Below are 16,086 nucleotides of genomic sequence, written 5' to 3'. Positions count from 1 at the left end.
CTAACAGCCCTGGAGCCTGAAGGTGGTTAATTTAACACTCCACCCTTCTGCAGGAAGTTTGAGCCAAAGAAACCCAAGAGTTTTAAAAATATTAATCCCTCACATCACTACTCTCATTCTGTGTCATTTCTCATTTATTTGAATACCTTCCACAAGCACTAAGAAAATGGCCACAGTTGTATTTTCCTCTACCACTCTTGCCAGAAACAGACTTTGGAGTTTGTTTCTCTTGATTTGGCTGATGGATTTTTCTCTTTCTCCTTTTTGAAAACAACTGAGTAAGAAAAGATTTAATGTAGAATTTGTGTTGATACACCAGGTCATAACAATTGTTAGCCTTAGACCTGCCAAAATGACAAGTTACAGCTAAAATAAACAAACAGCATAGGTAGAAGACTCAACATTACAACTCATGGATGCAGCGCAGCAACAGGGGACAAAGCAATCCCAGACACTGTAAGATTGTGATAGTCCAGTAGAAATGCACTACAGTTACCAAAATCTGGAAAGGAAGGTAAAGGCTAAATTCTGCCTCAGACTGTGTAAGCACAGGTTGAAACAAAGACAAACAGTTCTCACTGCTTTGGCTGGTTTGGAAAACCGAGCAGTGAGGGAGATGCTGAGGAATATCAGCTCCTCTTATCATCAACCCATTGCAGCAGCAGCCTTTCCTCTTTCCTTTGCCAAATGCTGTGGTGCAGGTATTTGCCAGGAAAATTAAAGCTCTATCTTATTTTTAAAAGAAAAGTTTCACCGAAGAATCAATTGAAAAAAGCAAAAGTACAAAGTCTCCCATAAACCATCCACGTAGCAAATGGAAATCAAGAAGTAAGTGACTTTGAGGAGTTCACTGCACCCCTCACCTTATATATTTATCTGTATCTATGCTATATACACATACATGACACTGTTGGCTTGCTGGGGCTGTCTCCATAACTAAACAGTGCAGTTACACGCAGGATCCACCATTTCTCTTCAGGTGAGCACCTATTCCCACCTATAGGAAATTTATTTAATTATTTAGACTCTCTGTGGTTGTGGAGACAAGCGCTGGGGAAATGTAAATAAACATTACTTGGCAAACTGACATATCCATTGTGAAACCTGCCCATGGCAAATTAATCAGCCTCAAAGACTCACACAGTTTGAAACTGGGCTTCCTAATCTATGATCACTGCCACATTTAGTTTATGATGACATAAAATAAACATCACACCTCTAAACTTCTCACAGGGCTGATGAATCAGCTCAGAGGGGATGACTCTCACGAGAGGATCATGCCTGTGGTTTGCAGAGTCCCACAGATACACAAGAGATGCAATTATGCAGGAATAGCCAATTCTGGAGCTCTGGCACGGCTTATTATTTGAGTAGCAAACAAGGAACTTTTTCAACTTAATTGCAGCCTGGCTTTTCTACCACTGATCTTTTTCATCCTTCTTTTCCTTTAACTATGGCCTTCACAGAATTTTGTTTTATTTTAATCCTTTGGTCGTTGATGTGCCCATTTCCTGGGCCCATTTTGTACCTGTTATGGATATGCACGGCTTCAGAACGAGTTAAGCGTGGCTGCTGATAAGATTCAGTCCATCACAGCTCACTTGTTAGAAATCTGTGATTCAAATTAAAGGAATTTGCTGCATTAATTTCAGCCATGCAGTGATAGAGGTTCTTAACTGTAGTGGTGCAACACTCCTGAAAACCTAAGAAATGACTGAGAATCTGGGTGGAACGTTTACCTTTGGTTGCATTTTCAGATGATAATGTGCCTTGTATCATCATGTAGGTATGTTTTATAAGGAATTTATAAGTACAGAGGGCAGCACTAAGTATGTTTTAGGAATTATTTGTATGACCTGCGGGGTGTGAGAGGAGCTGAGCTCTGACCATCCAGTGTTGGAGCTGCAGGTGCTGCTGATCCCCACCTCAGCCACACACCAAGGACACGGACTCATCCCAACTGCACATCATTTCTGTCCCCCTGCAACGTAACCCTTGGATCACCCCAAACATAAGGAATAAATGATTTTCACTAATTAACAAACAGCCCTGGCACAGGGCCCAGGCCCCGGCTGTCCGTGCTCTGGTACCGGCTGGAAAGAGCTCGGCACAGCCACTGCTTTGGCAGGACTGGGACTTTAAAGGTCAAGTAATTACCAGCTTTTCGGAAGCATAAACTGCCTTTAAAGTCAGCAGAGCAAACAAAAACGATTAGGAGATCCATCCAACATTTATCTTTTAACTTGTTATCTCTGATACACATATACTGTTTGCACTGCGATGCATAAAATATTAAAATTAAAAGGCTCAGGGACTTCTGAGATGAAAAAAAAAAAGAGTAAAACTATTTTAGATTCAGAAACATTGCATCAATATGTAGTGTATTTGCATACTGGAATCAGAGACTCCTGATTATGCATGTTTATTGATTTTGGCTTTGTTTTGATTAATGATAAAACTATGATCCATCTTGTAAGGTAGAGAGGCTTGAGGGAGCTCAGCACAATATGAATGCTTTGTGTTTTAAGAAATCCTATTTATGCAAATAAGGGGACATTCACATGCATTTTGCTCAAGCGTGGTTGTAACAAAGCACTCAAAACATTCTCTTTTATGCTCTGGATAATTTGGGGAGGCATGTTTAATACAAAAATGCTGCATAACAATTACTTTTTTCTTCATTATGAATGACTCCCATTATATCACCTTGGACAAAAGAACAAGCCTCAATTCCCACTGCACCTAATTTATTATCACTGCTGAAGATACTGTTGTGTGTCAGGGTGAACACAGTACTTCTAGAAATGGATTGCAAAAATCCTACTGGGGGAGTTCAAGGGGAATGGGGAGAAGTAAGGAGGAAAAAAAAACAAAAAACCAGTGCTGCCTAGAAAAGTTTTTGCATCTCTGTAACAGCGATGCTGGCATGTTTGCCTCCAGTTGTTCCACTCTGGAAAGTGGGAGAGAGGTTTTCATCAGACAGAGCAGCTCTAGATACTTACTATCAGAGTGCCAGGAAAACGTGAGGACAGACTTCCGATGTCCTAAGGACATCAAGAGTTGTGACAAATTCTGTTGCTGTCTTAGTTACCAGCATTTAGACCACACATTGGGCTGAAAGGATTCTGAATGTATCCAACCAGGCACCTGCACCTCAAGAGAAATAAAATTATCAGATGGCCTGTGCTCTGACACATGAATTACCTCCCAGATCTCAGCAGGATCTTTGTCTGTATGACAGCTGCCATATTGCCTTCGGATGCACTTTGTCAGCAAGATCAGAATCTAGAGTTTAAACATGAGAGCAACCTGAGAACAAGTGAGGGAGTGGAGGTGAAGAAGATCCTCCTTAAGTTACAATCCCCTAACATTTTTTTGGGATGTCCAAAGCTGTGTTCTAGAAGAAGGATATGGAAAAGAAATGTCCACTTCTGCAAGCAAAAGCTAACAGACCATGTGACAATTTCTTTTTAAAGGACAGTAGGGTTTGCCTTCTGTGGCTGTTGGGGCTGGAGACAACAGGACTCCAACAGGACCCCAACAGGACACTGCTCCTTCCATTGTCCTTCCATGACCTCAGAATATTTGCTTCCACAGCAGTTTAGAGCTGCCTCATGCTGCAGGAAATCTCGTTGGATTCCTAGTCCAGGTGCTCCTGTGTATTCCAAGAGACACTCTGCCAGGCTCAGAGGGAAGAGGAGGGGTCAGCTGAACTGCAAGGAAGGGTCAGGCTGCCACAGACATTCCTGCAGCTGAAGGCCCGGATTTGTCTTGGAAATTGGGCCTCTTAATGCTTTCAGTGCTTAATAAGCCCTCTCCTACTTCAGGGACTTCGTTACATGAAATAGATGAAATGCTCTCTTGCTCTTTCAGCCCAAGCTGCTGGGAAATTTTCTCCACTTTCAGAAGAAATTCCACTGCCCACTGAAAGCCCATCCCAGGAAAGCAGCACTCCTGGGCTGCAGGGAGGCCTCTGCTTCCCAGCTCCACAGGGATGTCCCTGTGGTGGCACTGAGGGGTCAGGAACAACAGAGCCAAACGGACACACAACTAATTCCTGAATCCAACACTGTCAGAGGGGCACTCAGTGTAGGGGAGTCCCTCCCAATTCCTCTCCAAAACTGGATCATCTAAGCCATGAAATCACACACACATTTCTGCCTCCAACAAAACCAGTTCATTCATTTTTTCACTCACTTGAAAAGGCAAATATGGACTGAAATTTCAAATTTTGTAAGGAATTATTTAACCCAGAGGGTGAAGCTCTTTCATAGTTAAGCCTGAATTCAGCTTGAAGCATAAAGAAAACTGTAGCATAAATTAGCACATACTGAAAAGGTGAAGCTTGAGAAACAAAAAGTTGATTTAAATCCAAGTAGTAAACCAAAGAACTAAACTTGTTAATTTGCTGGATACTGTCACTGATTAAATAAGTAACTGCAGTGAGATTATAGGATCTCAAAGACAAAATTAAATATGTGTGGATTGAAAAACCTGTGAACTTTGTAAGCATCAAAACCCAAGAGAGTGGCATATTTCCATTACTGTCTGAATCAAGTTGTTGCATTTCTCTGGCACAATTTGAGACCTCACTGATACTTGTATAAATATGATAATTCAACTCACAATTGTAGATCTTACATTATACATCAAATCAAGCCATTCAACACATCTGCCCTCCTATGGTACCAAAATGTATTGCATGTCACAAAACATTTTGAAGACTAGACGTTAATTCTAGTCCAAATGATAGCACGTTTAATTTAGAATGAAAATGAACAGCCCACATGCACTGAAAACCTTCCCAGCAATGCTTAAAAAATGACTGTGGAGTTTAACACCAGTAACAAAAATAGGATTAGGCATTTTTGAAGGAAAATATTGTGCTTCTGTACCAACAATCTTCCCCCTCCAGTCCTCCTTTTTTTTTTTAAAGTCTCTAAACCTGGTGCTTAACTCTGTCCATGAAATATTACACAATATGTTGATCATGCTGGTTTTTAATTTCAACTCAACTGAAGAAGCATTGTTAAAAAGAATGACTACATCCCAGGGGAATCAGGAAATTAAACTTTATTTATTGGGGTTTGACTTTCCCATAAGTAGTAGACAGAGCCATATCCCATCTGATTACCATGTGAGAGGAGGCACAGCTTGAAAAACAGCACTGCCCATGTGCCACTGGGCCATTGATTAATTAAGCAATAAGATGAGGAGGTCTGTCATTTAGGGTCATTAATGCTTGTCTAAAATGCCATTTGAAGTGTCAGGTTAGTATTATAGAGCCTGAGCCCACAGGATTTACATCTGAGCACAGGATTTGATCCTTGTGTTGGTCTGTTTGCATCATTGGCTTGGCACTGCCATTTGTAGGCATTGGAATATACTGGTCAATCTAAACACAATCTACATTTTTGAGGGTGGGAAGGTGGGAGAGGGAGAGCAGATCTTCATTTAAAATTCATTTTAAATTCAGAAATAGCATGGTTTTTATTACAAAAATTGTTTCTCCGTGGAGTATTGTGAAGTATCATAAAAAATATATATATATACAGCAATTAATTTCTTAAAATAATATACCAGCAGGCAACTAAGTCTCTAAAGAAGTTCCTAAGTGCTCCATAGCAAATCCATACCCAGGGAAAGGAGTGCTGGTGACAGCAGAAGTCCAGGAGTCAGGACTCCTCAATCTTACAGTCATGGCTTTGCTGCCAACTGAGCCATCACCCTCAGTGCAGCAAGCCACAATTAATTCATCTGCCAAATGAGTACTACCACTTAAATACTTCACAGGGCTGCCGTAAAGAGTAATTCATTGCTATTAGGTAGTGTTTTATGATCATCATATCACTATTTCCAGGCATCCCACAGCAAGGAATTAAAAAAAAAAAAAAAAAAAGGGTATTCTCAAGATTCTTCTGATTTTCTGAATTGGTTCCGGTAACCTGGAGGAAACCACCACTCCCTCCCCCCTCTGCCAGAGCTGCTGCATTTTGTAAGCAATAGTTAAACACTGGTCCTGGGAGAAAGCCCAGGGTTTTCCCTGGTTCAGTGGGCTGGGCACTCACCTGGGAGCAGGCACTCCTGAGTCCCAGTCCTTGCTGCAAGGTATGTCCCACCAGTCCCCTCCGAGCAGCACCTCTTGGCTTCTGTTTGACTGACACTTACCTATGTCAAACTACATTTTTCTCTGCACACCACATTTAAGAAATCATAATTTGAAATATTTCACTTCCAGGTGAATATACCAAAGGATAACAAACATGACACCACAAGAGAGCAAGCTGATAACATGCTTTCCATAAAAGCAGCTGCCTGCCCAAATCATAAAATGGGTGCTTTACTTGTTCACTCACACCCACTGTTGCTAAACATCCAAATTAAGGTCAGTTAGGATTGTTTCCCTGTTGAATAGACTTCCCTTTAATTACATATTCCAGAAATTATGTTTTAACATCTTGTTATTTCATTACTTTGTTGGAACAAGTCCTTTCCCACTGCAGAGTGGAATGGGCCTCTGTCCTTGCCATCTAGTGCTCATTGGATAATGTAGCAACAGCAGGGGAGTGCTAAGGAATAATAATTTAAAAAAAAAAAAAAAGAGTTTGCAAACTGTGGTTTAAAGATAGAGATGCCCAATCCAAAGTTTCTACCTAGTTTCAGAATGTTTATTTCTTGCCAACAAGCATGGCCAGGGTCCAACACAAACATTTCCATTAGATACAGGCCTGTACTTTTGGTTCAACATTAGCACCATCACAGTTACACTAATATTTTGTTCATCTAGGGAGAAGCTAAACCAGTATGAGAACATTTATAGAAGCTTAATATTATCCACACATGAACTATATCACAGTAAATAACTGAGCACCAACTTTGGGTTTAGACAGAGCTCCAGCAGAATTGCCACTGTGTAACTGTGACAGTGGGAAAAAGGAAAGGAAAGGGAAAGAAAAGGGCTCATGTCCAGTGCCACATTTGTATCATGTTCCTTCACTCTGACTAACCTCGAGAGGACATTCTAAGGAACAACATTTCAGCCACATGGAGTGATTCCATCATGAACACTGTGATTAGATGAGCAGCAGATGACTTGGAAGTCAAATAGCTGCATCCCCATGGAATTCCCAGCTCCACGAGCAGCAGCACTCCCCCTTCCCAATGTTCCCCACAGGCCAGCCAGTTCCAGCTCTAAGGATCTCTTTAAGCTTCCTAAGACACCAAGTAAGCAAAAGACAAAATTTACATCTTGCCTCCTGTTGTACCAAACCCCATCTGCTATGGCACAATATCAACAGCGTTGATGAGCGTTGTCCAAACACTCCTTGAGCTCTGGCAGCCTTGGGGCTGTGCCCACTGCCCTGGGGAGCCTGGTCAGTGCCCAACCACTCTCTGGGGGAGGAACCTTTTTTCCTGAGATCCAACCTAAACATCCCCTGACACAACTTCAGGACATGTTGTGGGGTTCAGCTGATGAGCAGCAACTCATTAAACCAAAGGAACTTGCAGCCCATCCCCTGCTTTAACTTTTTAAATCTATTTTGCAATCAATTTTGTTTGAGTTCTGTATAACTAATAAACTGAAAACGCTTTTAAATTAACCCAGAAGAGAATTCTTAAAAATGCTGTGCAGAGAGTCCCTAAGTTGATGAAGGCTCAGGAGAAAAAACAGAGGGCAATGATACTCATTGGAAAGGATTCTAGGATGAAGTCTGTTGTTTCTGAAAAGATAAAAAATAAAATAGTGACAAAAACATCCCTCTTTACCAGCAGCACCCAGAGCACAACCCCTCCCTCTCCAGCACAATATTTGGCCGGGTTAAGCCACAATACACTCATTCTGCTGAGCCTACCTACACCCATCTGATCCCAATTAACTCCCAGCCAGGAGCCCTTTCCTGCACTTCTAGGAAACCTTTAGGGGAGATGCCAAACCTCCTCCCCTCTCTTCCATCCCCCAAGAAGAAAAAAAAAAGAAAATCCACTTTCAAAAATGTTTTAACTCAACAGGACCCTCTTCTCAGAGACATTATCATCCCAAGATTAAACAAATTGATGGTTTTTATCCAAAGTACACAAAGCTATGACTTTTGGAATTTATCTGGGGAATTTATCATTCCTTTCCAAATTCAGTGTATCGTGTCTCCTTTTATTTACCCAACAAACACTGCCAGGGCATGAGATGTGTGGGAATCACCTGTTTTGTTCAACTCAGCACAGTGTATTTCAGTTTATAGAGACTTTATGATCTCTTCTGCTTCTCCTCTGGAATATTTATTACAATACAGTTGAAATTAATTCACAGTTACTTTTTGTTTAAAAAAATCCATGTTTTAATCAAATGTGAAGAAGAAAAAAAGAGGGGAAAAAAAGAAATCTGGAATGTTTCTATTGGTGTTTTAAGGCATAACTAACCACAGCAATTTATTTCACCACATCCAGTTGTAATGCTAAACCACAGATAAACATTACTAATGGAGCAAGAATGTGCTGCTTCCTTGTGATGGAGGTCCAAGATTGCCCTCTGGAGTTTGCCAAACAGCATGGGGCACCTCATTCACCGTGTGATTGGCACACACTCCAGTTCTGAATCAGTTTGGAGATGAAATTGTTGGCTAAAGCTCTGGAAATTCTGACTCTAGAGCTGTCAGGCAGGCTGTCTTTACTCTGAGAAAAAAAATAATTGTTTTTCACATGTTACTTGGCTTTTTATGTGGTTTTACATTGTTCATCAATGTTTTGGATTTTAATGTATTGTGCAGCACCCCAAGAACTCTAGTAGGGGGAACTCATAAAAAAATATGAGTTTATTATTTCAACATGTGATAATAAAATCATGTTTGGGGAAATACTCTAAACCCACCTATTTTGATGGCACACAAAAAGGCCACCAGCCATTGCATGCTGATAACAAAAGATATATCTGTGCCCTGAAAGGCAGAAATGTCATTTCTTAACTTAGCTCATGTTCAAGGCAGCTCTTACAGTGCAGGGAATTCTAAGGGTTGAGGGTTTATTTTACCATTTATCTTGTAAATCAAGGAAATTGGCCCATAAACTTGTGCTTAATTTTTTTTTTTAGTCAACATTATTTTGCATAGCAACAACCTTATTTGTAGGATATTTTAAGACCCGCAGTTTGGCTTATTATTTTATTGATATTAATGGAAATGATCCAGAAGAGGAAAACACATCATTTGGAGGTCTGACTCTACAGCCTGCCACATCCTAACGTCAGTGAATATTCTAGGAGCAGAGTGCTTGGAGGATTGGTTCTGAACTCATTTCCTTAGGGACACGTAACTATAAAATCCTCAGTTCTTTTCAGATCCAGTCACCTCAAACTCAAATCTTCACGCAGCCTTTCACTTCAGCTCGAGATTTTTCCCCCCCTTACTCCCAGGAATCAGGTTTTGTGTGTGCACTCACAGTGTGCAAACATTGTCCACAACACTCTCTTTTTCCACTTCTACAGTGCTGTGCTATAACCCAACATGGCAGATGCTTTGCACAGCAATTTAACGCACAGCTTCTTTTTTATCTCCTTTCTCCAGTGGCTGGTGACCTGCCTTCACAGGCACTAAACCTTTATGAAAGGTTTCTCTCTTACTGAACACACAGAGTTTTGGCTCCCTGTCGTGGTAAACCCTTGAGGATCCAATTCCATTATGCTCCTGTGTCAACAGAGGTGCTGTCAGATGCCTGAGGTACAGCCACGCCACTGATCTGGAACCTGAAGGAGCTTTTGTAGCAAGATGAGGGTCAACCAGTATCAAATAACACAAGCACAATCCCCACCTCTGTTCTCCCAGTAGAGAGGTATTTCGAAAAATATGTACAATCTTTATAAAGCTCCTCTTCATGAAAATCTTTATAGCAATGTATGTCTTCAGAGTAACATAAGATTGATTCCAATGACCTCAACTCTACTGCCACATGAACTTTGCCAAAATGTTTATTCCTTCACCATTGATTTGTGTAATGAACAGTTCAGGTTTGGGAAGTCAGTGCTCCAGGGGTGTTTTTACACTTAAGATGACTTGTCTGGCTGCAGGTTTTTTACATTCTCAAGAACAGGTTGCTCAATGGACCAGTTTGTGCCGTGGTGTTTTGGGAACCGCCTAAACCAGGGGCCCTCAGCGTTTTCATTGTTTTCATCTGTCACAAAGGATGTCTGGTAAATGGTTAAGCCATCCTCACTGCTAGGGATGGATTCATGAGCCCACTCAAAGAAGTTAGTGGAGCTCCCTTGCTGTTTGTCTGGATCCAACTTCTTCAGGCCCATGCCCTGGGAAAAAAATGGAGAGAAAAATTCATGCAAACATATGACTTCCAGTCACAGCTTCACAGATGAATCTTGTAACAGTCACTACCCCACTGGGAAGTGAACGAAGCTGTTACCACAGTGATTTCAAGAACTCAGGGCTGATCTTTAGCAAGTTAAAAATAATATTGTCAGACTTGCCTGGATGAACGTTTCTGGTTGCATATATAATGGGAAATCTGCTGACCTTCCACCTCTTAGTGCTAATAAACCACTTTTACTTTGCATTTCTGTAGCATACCATGTACTCAAGGCTATTTATCTACACTCAGCTAAATTAATCTTCAGAGTAACCCAAAGAAATAGGTTAATAATTTTAGGTTCAGGCTGCAATGAAGAGACAAGAGACAGACCATGAAATATGAATCTTCAAAGCCATCCCTTGTGTGTCCAAATACAGAGAGACAGAGCCTGATTTCCACACTCTGTAGCTTGAAGGAAATTTATTTGGAATTATGGTTGATCAGTATCTCTAAAACTATGAGACACTGCACAAAGTGCACAGAAATGGAGGTTACTCAGTGAAATATGAATTCCAAAAAGTCTGAGAGAGCCAAAAGTCAGACAAACTTTCTACATTACAATTCACTGCTTCCTCCTCTACTTATTATCCTGTGAACTGCACCATTTCTTTTGCTGCCTGGACTCATACCAACAATCTAAGAAAAGTGGAAGAACACGAAACTGTTGCACATACAGAGAAGCCCTAAACAATTTCAATCCTATTCAAAGGATAGGATATTGTGTGCTGGCTTCTGCAGCATACATTTAAATAGGTGTGTTATAGAGATCTGCATTGGAAAAGAATACACTCTGCAGATGGACTGTGGGTATCCAATGGATTTTGGTTCAACTTCTGATAAAGATGAGTCTGAACCAAATGTTTGGGGCTGTGGGTTAGGAGTGCCTGAGAGCCCTACAAAAATTCATTGCAAGGCCAATCACCTTGGGCAGACTAACAGGGCCTATAACTGGGTAGAAAACCAAAACAGGAATACAAGACCCAAATAATGTTTTTTTTTTTGTTCCTGTTGAATTCTCCCACTCTCAATGTGTGCTGCTGTACATCTGTGACAGTCCCAGAGAAGTCCCACCCCTACACTAATAAAAAATGCATTTTTCTTTTTTTTTTTTACATCTTTCTCTTCTCAGAAGTTTTAGCATCTATTACTTTTTTTTTTTTGCAGGGGACAGAAAAGATACTGTGTTCAGTCTCTGGCAGACTAATAGATATGAGTTTGACTGACTTGTCTCAGAGCCCAGTACTTACAAGATCAAAATACTCTGCTGCATTACATAGGCTGTGTTTGTTGTCATGAGAAGAAAATGGGAAATTCTTGTTCCCTGCTTTCTGAAAGAAAAGAAATTATAGCAAAAAAATATGAATTTTCATATACCCTGTTTGCAGTCTACCAATCTTAGTCCTTATATTCTGAAATTACAGCTGTGTTCTAGCACAGAAGTCATATTCACATGTTAAATATTCAACTGCACATGATTTTATAGAGGCAATGTGGACCTTTTATTTTTTTTAAATAATCAGGAGGATTTGCTTATGTTTATATACATGATTAATATAAAAGTGTGACTTTTCAAATAAGAAATGCTACACTCTGTCTGCAGGCAGCAAAATGCTGGATATGTCAGGATTGCCTTGTTTGATTTAGCAGCAGGCCTAAAGCTAATTAAAATAAACTACAAAAGGGACCTCAAAACTGAATTAGTCTGTGATTTATGAACTGAATGTCATCGACATTGCTTGTTGCAGGGGAAGTGGAGGAGGTATTAATTGCTTAACTAATTTATAATCTCATTCTTTAACATGATGTTCATCCAGTCTCTTCAGAAGAAAAAAAGGCCAACTGAAAAAGATCTATTTTAAAAAGAACTGAACATATTTAAATTTTTTAATGTTTGTTATATGTCATTGCAATATTCCAGCTATGATATTCCCCTCCAAACAGAAGAACAAGTTTTAATGTAACACAGTCTAAAAGAGGTGTTTTGAGAGCAGGGGAATCTGAATCAGTTCTAAAAAGAAATGTAACTGGAGGCCTGATCTAGAAGAAAGGTCCCCAAGTAGAAAATCTTCCTGCATGGTCATATGCCAGGATATTTGGTCTACTAGGCAGATTTTCTAATATATGTGTTTAAAAATACGCACCTTCTAAGTCAGTAAAATGTAAGACTTACTAAAATATCCTACTGCAATTACTTGTCAAGCTCAACATTTCAGCAACAGTGTTTATTACTAATGCCTGTGTGCTGCAGGAAAACTGAAAACCAGGATGGTAAATACTGAATATCATCTCTTGGAAGGATTCCCCATATTAACTAATGATTAAAAAAAATCTATTTTAGAAGAATTATAGAACTGTCATGAAGTAAGAAATAAGGTTTAAACAGTATTTCTGAGAAAATTTATTAACCTCACAGCCAGGGAGTTCCCTCATGCAAAGAGATCAGAGCCATCCAGCTAAACATGCAGTGAGCTTCCAACTTTTTAAATGTCACATAAACAAACTTCCTCAGTTTGTCCCTGTGACATCACATTTTAGCCTTTTGCGCTCTCATCACTGATCTCATTTTAATTCTTGATTTGTGGCAGACAGGAGTTCCCCTAATTCTGTTTAACAGTGAAGGGCTGGTAAAGACAAGACATGAAACACCAGGTGAACAGTTACACTGGTGTTGATAAAAGGTCCCTCTAAGCTGGTTCTCCTTTTCAGACAGTGGCTAAAGCCAGATGTTCCACAGAAAGGCCAATGTAATATCAACACAGTGAACACCCAGGTTACAGTCTAATCTCTTTTTCACTAGCCCCAAGCTTCCCTTTTAAATATTCCTTCCAAGCCCATTTCTGCTCTTCATTATAGCAAAATCTGTGAAATGAACTCAATGTAATTGCTATGCTTATAGAAAATGAAAATAGAAAATGTTCTCTGCACAAAGTGGGTGGGTAAAGCAAAGCTCAGTGTGGTAATGGAATAAGGACATAAAAACGTGCTTTTGAAACTGCAACATTTTGAATTCTTGTGATTTTAAAATACCGCATTTTGTTTGAGCCTAAAATCGTCCCAGATCTCCTAATTTTTAAGCAAGCCTTAAAAACATTTCAAATGGGAAGCTTCTACCTTTTTAATGATCAAAAGAATAATCCTTTGCCTGAATATACGGAATTGCTGACATTCAATACAAAACAGATCTTCAGATTTCAATTAAACGTTCTTACAGGGCTTTACACACAGCTTTTGGACTGAGATTGATCATAATGTATTCTGTGTCTCAAGAATAAAAAGGAAAAGTGACTGATGCTTGAAATCAGCAATAATACAGCAGGCCTTAGAGTATCCAAAATTACAAGTGAGTAACAGGGAAATATGTTTCTCCCTCAGCCCAGCCAGCAATCACTTTATCCCCCGAGGCACAAAGTCTGCCAAGCCCGCTGTGACTGCTCTGCTAACGACCCCAAGAGCTGTTCTTACTTACAACTTAGCAAGTGACAACTTGCAAAAGAGCTCTGGAAATCGACTGTATTGCCACAGGAACTCACCGGGTCCCGAGCTTTGTATTCCAGAGGCAATCTGTGATCAATGCCCTGAGCTGCTGTGGAGTCCAGGACATGTCTTTGTGCGGCGCTTGTCGTTGTCTCAAACTCATCCTGGCACTCTCCAACATGAGCAAACTAGAAAATAACGAATATTATGACCCATTAAAACAAACAAACAAACAAACAACAACAAACCCTGCCAAAAATAAATCTGATCAGAAATGTGGCAAAAGTAGTATTTTGCCATTTATTTTTTATTATTTGGATTGCAGCATCACCTAGTGGCCGCTGGAAAAATCAGGAGCCTCACATACAACACAACCCCTCCCATGGAGACAAGAATATTAGGAACTTTCAAGAGAAGAATATCCAGCAACTTTCTGAAGACTATTTATACAGCAATAACCACGCAGGAAATCCACTTAACAACCTTTCCCCTCCCGCCCCCTGCTGCTCTTGCTGCTGCACGGCCACAGGTTTGAAAGGACAAAACTTTTGGGAACAGCTCAACCAATCGTCAGACCAATGGGTTCAGAGCCTGAGGAACAGCTTGTGCCAGGTGGGTGTCACAGTGACCCGGGGTGCCAAGATGTCCCAACCCAGCGCTTCCAAAGGGGCGACAGTGTTCTCCTGAGGGTGAGAACCGAGGGAAACGTTGTCTGGAGTTCTCCACAAGTGAAAGAAAATCAGCTAGGGCCAAAAATGTCGATTAATAGACCTCCCGCATTGCTGAAAAACTGGAAAAGAAATCCAGCCGGAGTTTGCTCCAGCACACTTCCTCTGAATACCTAGAGCACTTTTTCCTCATAAACATCAGAAATGGGTCTGGCTAAAAGATAAAACCCCACCTTGGCATGGTGGGGTTTTGACAGCGAAAGGATGAAGAAGCCCCGCGGCGGACACGGGGGGGCTCCTGCCCAGCCCTCACCCAGTCGCCAGAGCGCCGCTCCCTGGGATTGGTCCCCCTGTCCTGGGACATGGCTCCGCGCCGCCTCCACCCTGGAGATCCTTCCCGGATCACCGCGGCTCCTTGTCCAGCTCACAGCGGGGGACGCGGGTGGAACCTCCCACTTGTGATCTCAGACCCTCCCTGGTGTTCCAGTGAGATCCAGGCAACCGAAAGCAACGCTGCTCTTGCCCATCGGCTGCAGGGAAGGGAAATTAAAGTTGGTAAAAGGATTGAATGTTGTCTTAAAATGCGAGAGAAGTGGAGTTCTGTTTAAAAACAAATCAGTTTTGCACAAGCACTTCCAGGACACTTTACAACCTGAATGGCAATACCTTAAGGGTTTTTTTGTTTTGTTTTGTTTTTGAAATTGAGTGCTGTCTTGGAAACATCCTGACTATTTAACTGTCAGCACACTTGGCTAACGTGACACAAACTAAGACTTTGCCTCTTTGGTCTCGACAGAGTGTAAAGAATATGACACTCATCCTTTCTGGATCCAAACTGCCAGAGGGCAGGGTTAGATGGGATATTGGGAAGGAATCCTTCCCTGTGAGGGTGGGGAGGCTCTGGCACAGGTTGCCCAAAGAAGCTGTGGCTGCCCCTGGATCCCTGGAAGTGTCCAAGGCCAGGTTGGATGGGGCTTGGAGCAACCTGGGCTAGTGGAAGGTGTCCCTGCCCATGGCAGGGGGTGGAATGAGATGAGCTTTAAGGTCTCTTCCAACCCAAACCATTCTAGGATTCTATTTTTTTTTTTTACACACACACACACACATATATAAATATATATACCAGTCCTTTCCCAGGACGGGGCTGGGATAGCCCAGGTGAGCTGGGAGCACTAGGGACACGCAGACGATGCTGAGAGGCACCACACTGTCCTAGCACAGAATCCCAGAATCAATTCAGTTGGAAAAGACCTCAGAGATCATCGAGTTCAACCTATGCCCCACCACCACCTTGTCAACCAGACCAGAGCACCGACTGCCACGTCCAGGATTAAATTCCTTTAATCCTTTAACACCTCCAGGGACGGTGACTCCACCACCTCCCTGAGCAGCCCCTTCCAATGTCAAATCATCCTTTCTGTGAAGAATTTTTTCCTCATATGAAATCTAAACCTCCCCAGGCACAACTTGAGGCCATTTCCTCTTGACAGCGGCCTCAAGATGCACCAGGGGAGGTCCAGGTTGGATATCAGGAGGAATTTCTTCACGGAAAGGGCTGTCAGGCGTTGGAAGGGGCTGCCCAGGGAGGTGGTGCAGT

The 16,086-nt window shown here is 41.4% G+C and overlaps 1 protein-coding gene across 1 annotated transcript; it reads right to left on the bottom strand.

Moving 5' to 3' along the window:
* Positions 1–9,937: 9,937 nt before the first annotated feature.
* Positions 9,938–15,716, bottom strand: TEX36 (testis expressed 36). The gene is made up of 5 exons (XM_064663558.1): positions 15,613–15,716; positions 14,803–15,019; positions 13,878–14,009; positions 11,595–11,675; positions 9,938–10,288 (listed from the first exon to the last, which is right to left on the bottom strand). Exons 2-5 carry the CDS (start codon positions 14,851–14,853, stop codon positions 10,031–10,033), a joined length of 522 nt encoding a protein of 173 aa, XP_064519628.1. The 5' UTR covers positions 14,854–15,019; positions 15,613–15,716; the 3' UTR covers positions 9,938–10,030.
* Positions 15,717–16,086: the final 370 nt, after the last annotated feature.

The sequence above is a fragment of the Pseudopipra pipra genome, chromosome 8, assembly GCF_036250125.1.
Source record: "Pseudopipra pipra isolate bDixPip1 chromosome 8, bDixPip1.hap1, whole genome shotgun sequence".
Lineage (NCBI taxonomy): Eukaryota > Metazoa > Chordata > Aves > Passeriformes > Pipridae > Pseudopipra > Pseudopipra pipra.
This window is presented reverse-complemented; position numbering and strand designations above follow the sequence as displayed.

Coding starts and splice junctions, on each gene's coding strand:
- TEX36 (XM_064663558.1), bottom strand. CDS start 14,853: ATGTCCCAGGACAGGGGGACCAATCCCAGGGAGCGGCGCTCTGGCGAC. Junction 11,676..13,877: donor AATACAAAGCTCGGGACCCG/GTGAGTTCCTGT, acceptor CTTTTCTTTCAG/AAAGCAGGGAACAAGAATTT. Junction 10,289..11,594: donor CAGCAGAGTATTTTGATCTT/GTAAGTACTGGG, acceptor TTTTTTTCCCAG/GGCATGGGCCTGAAGAAGTT.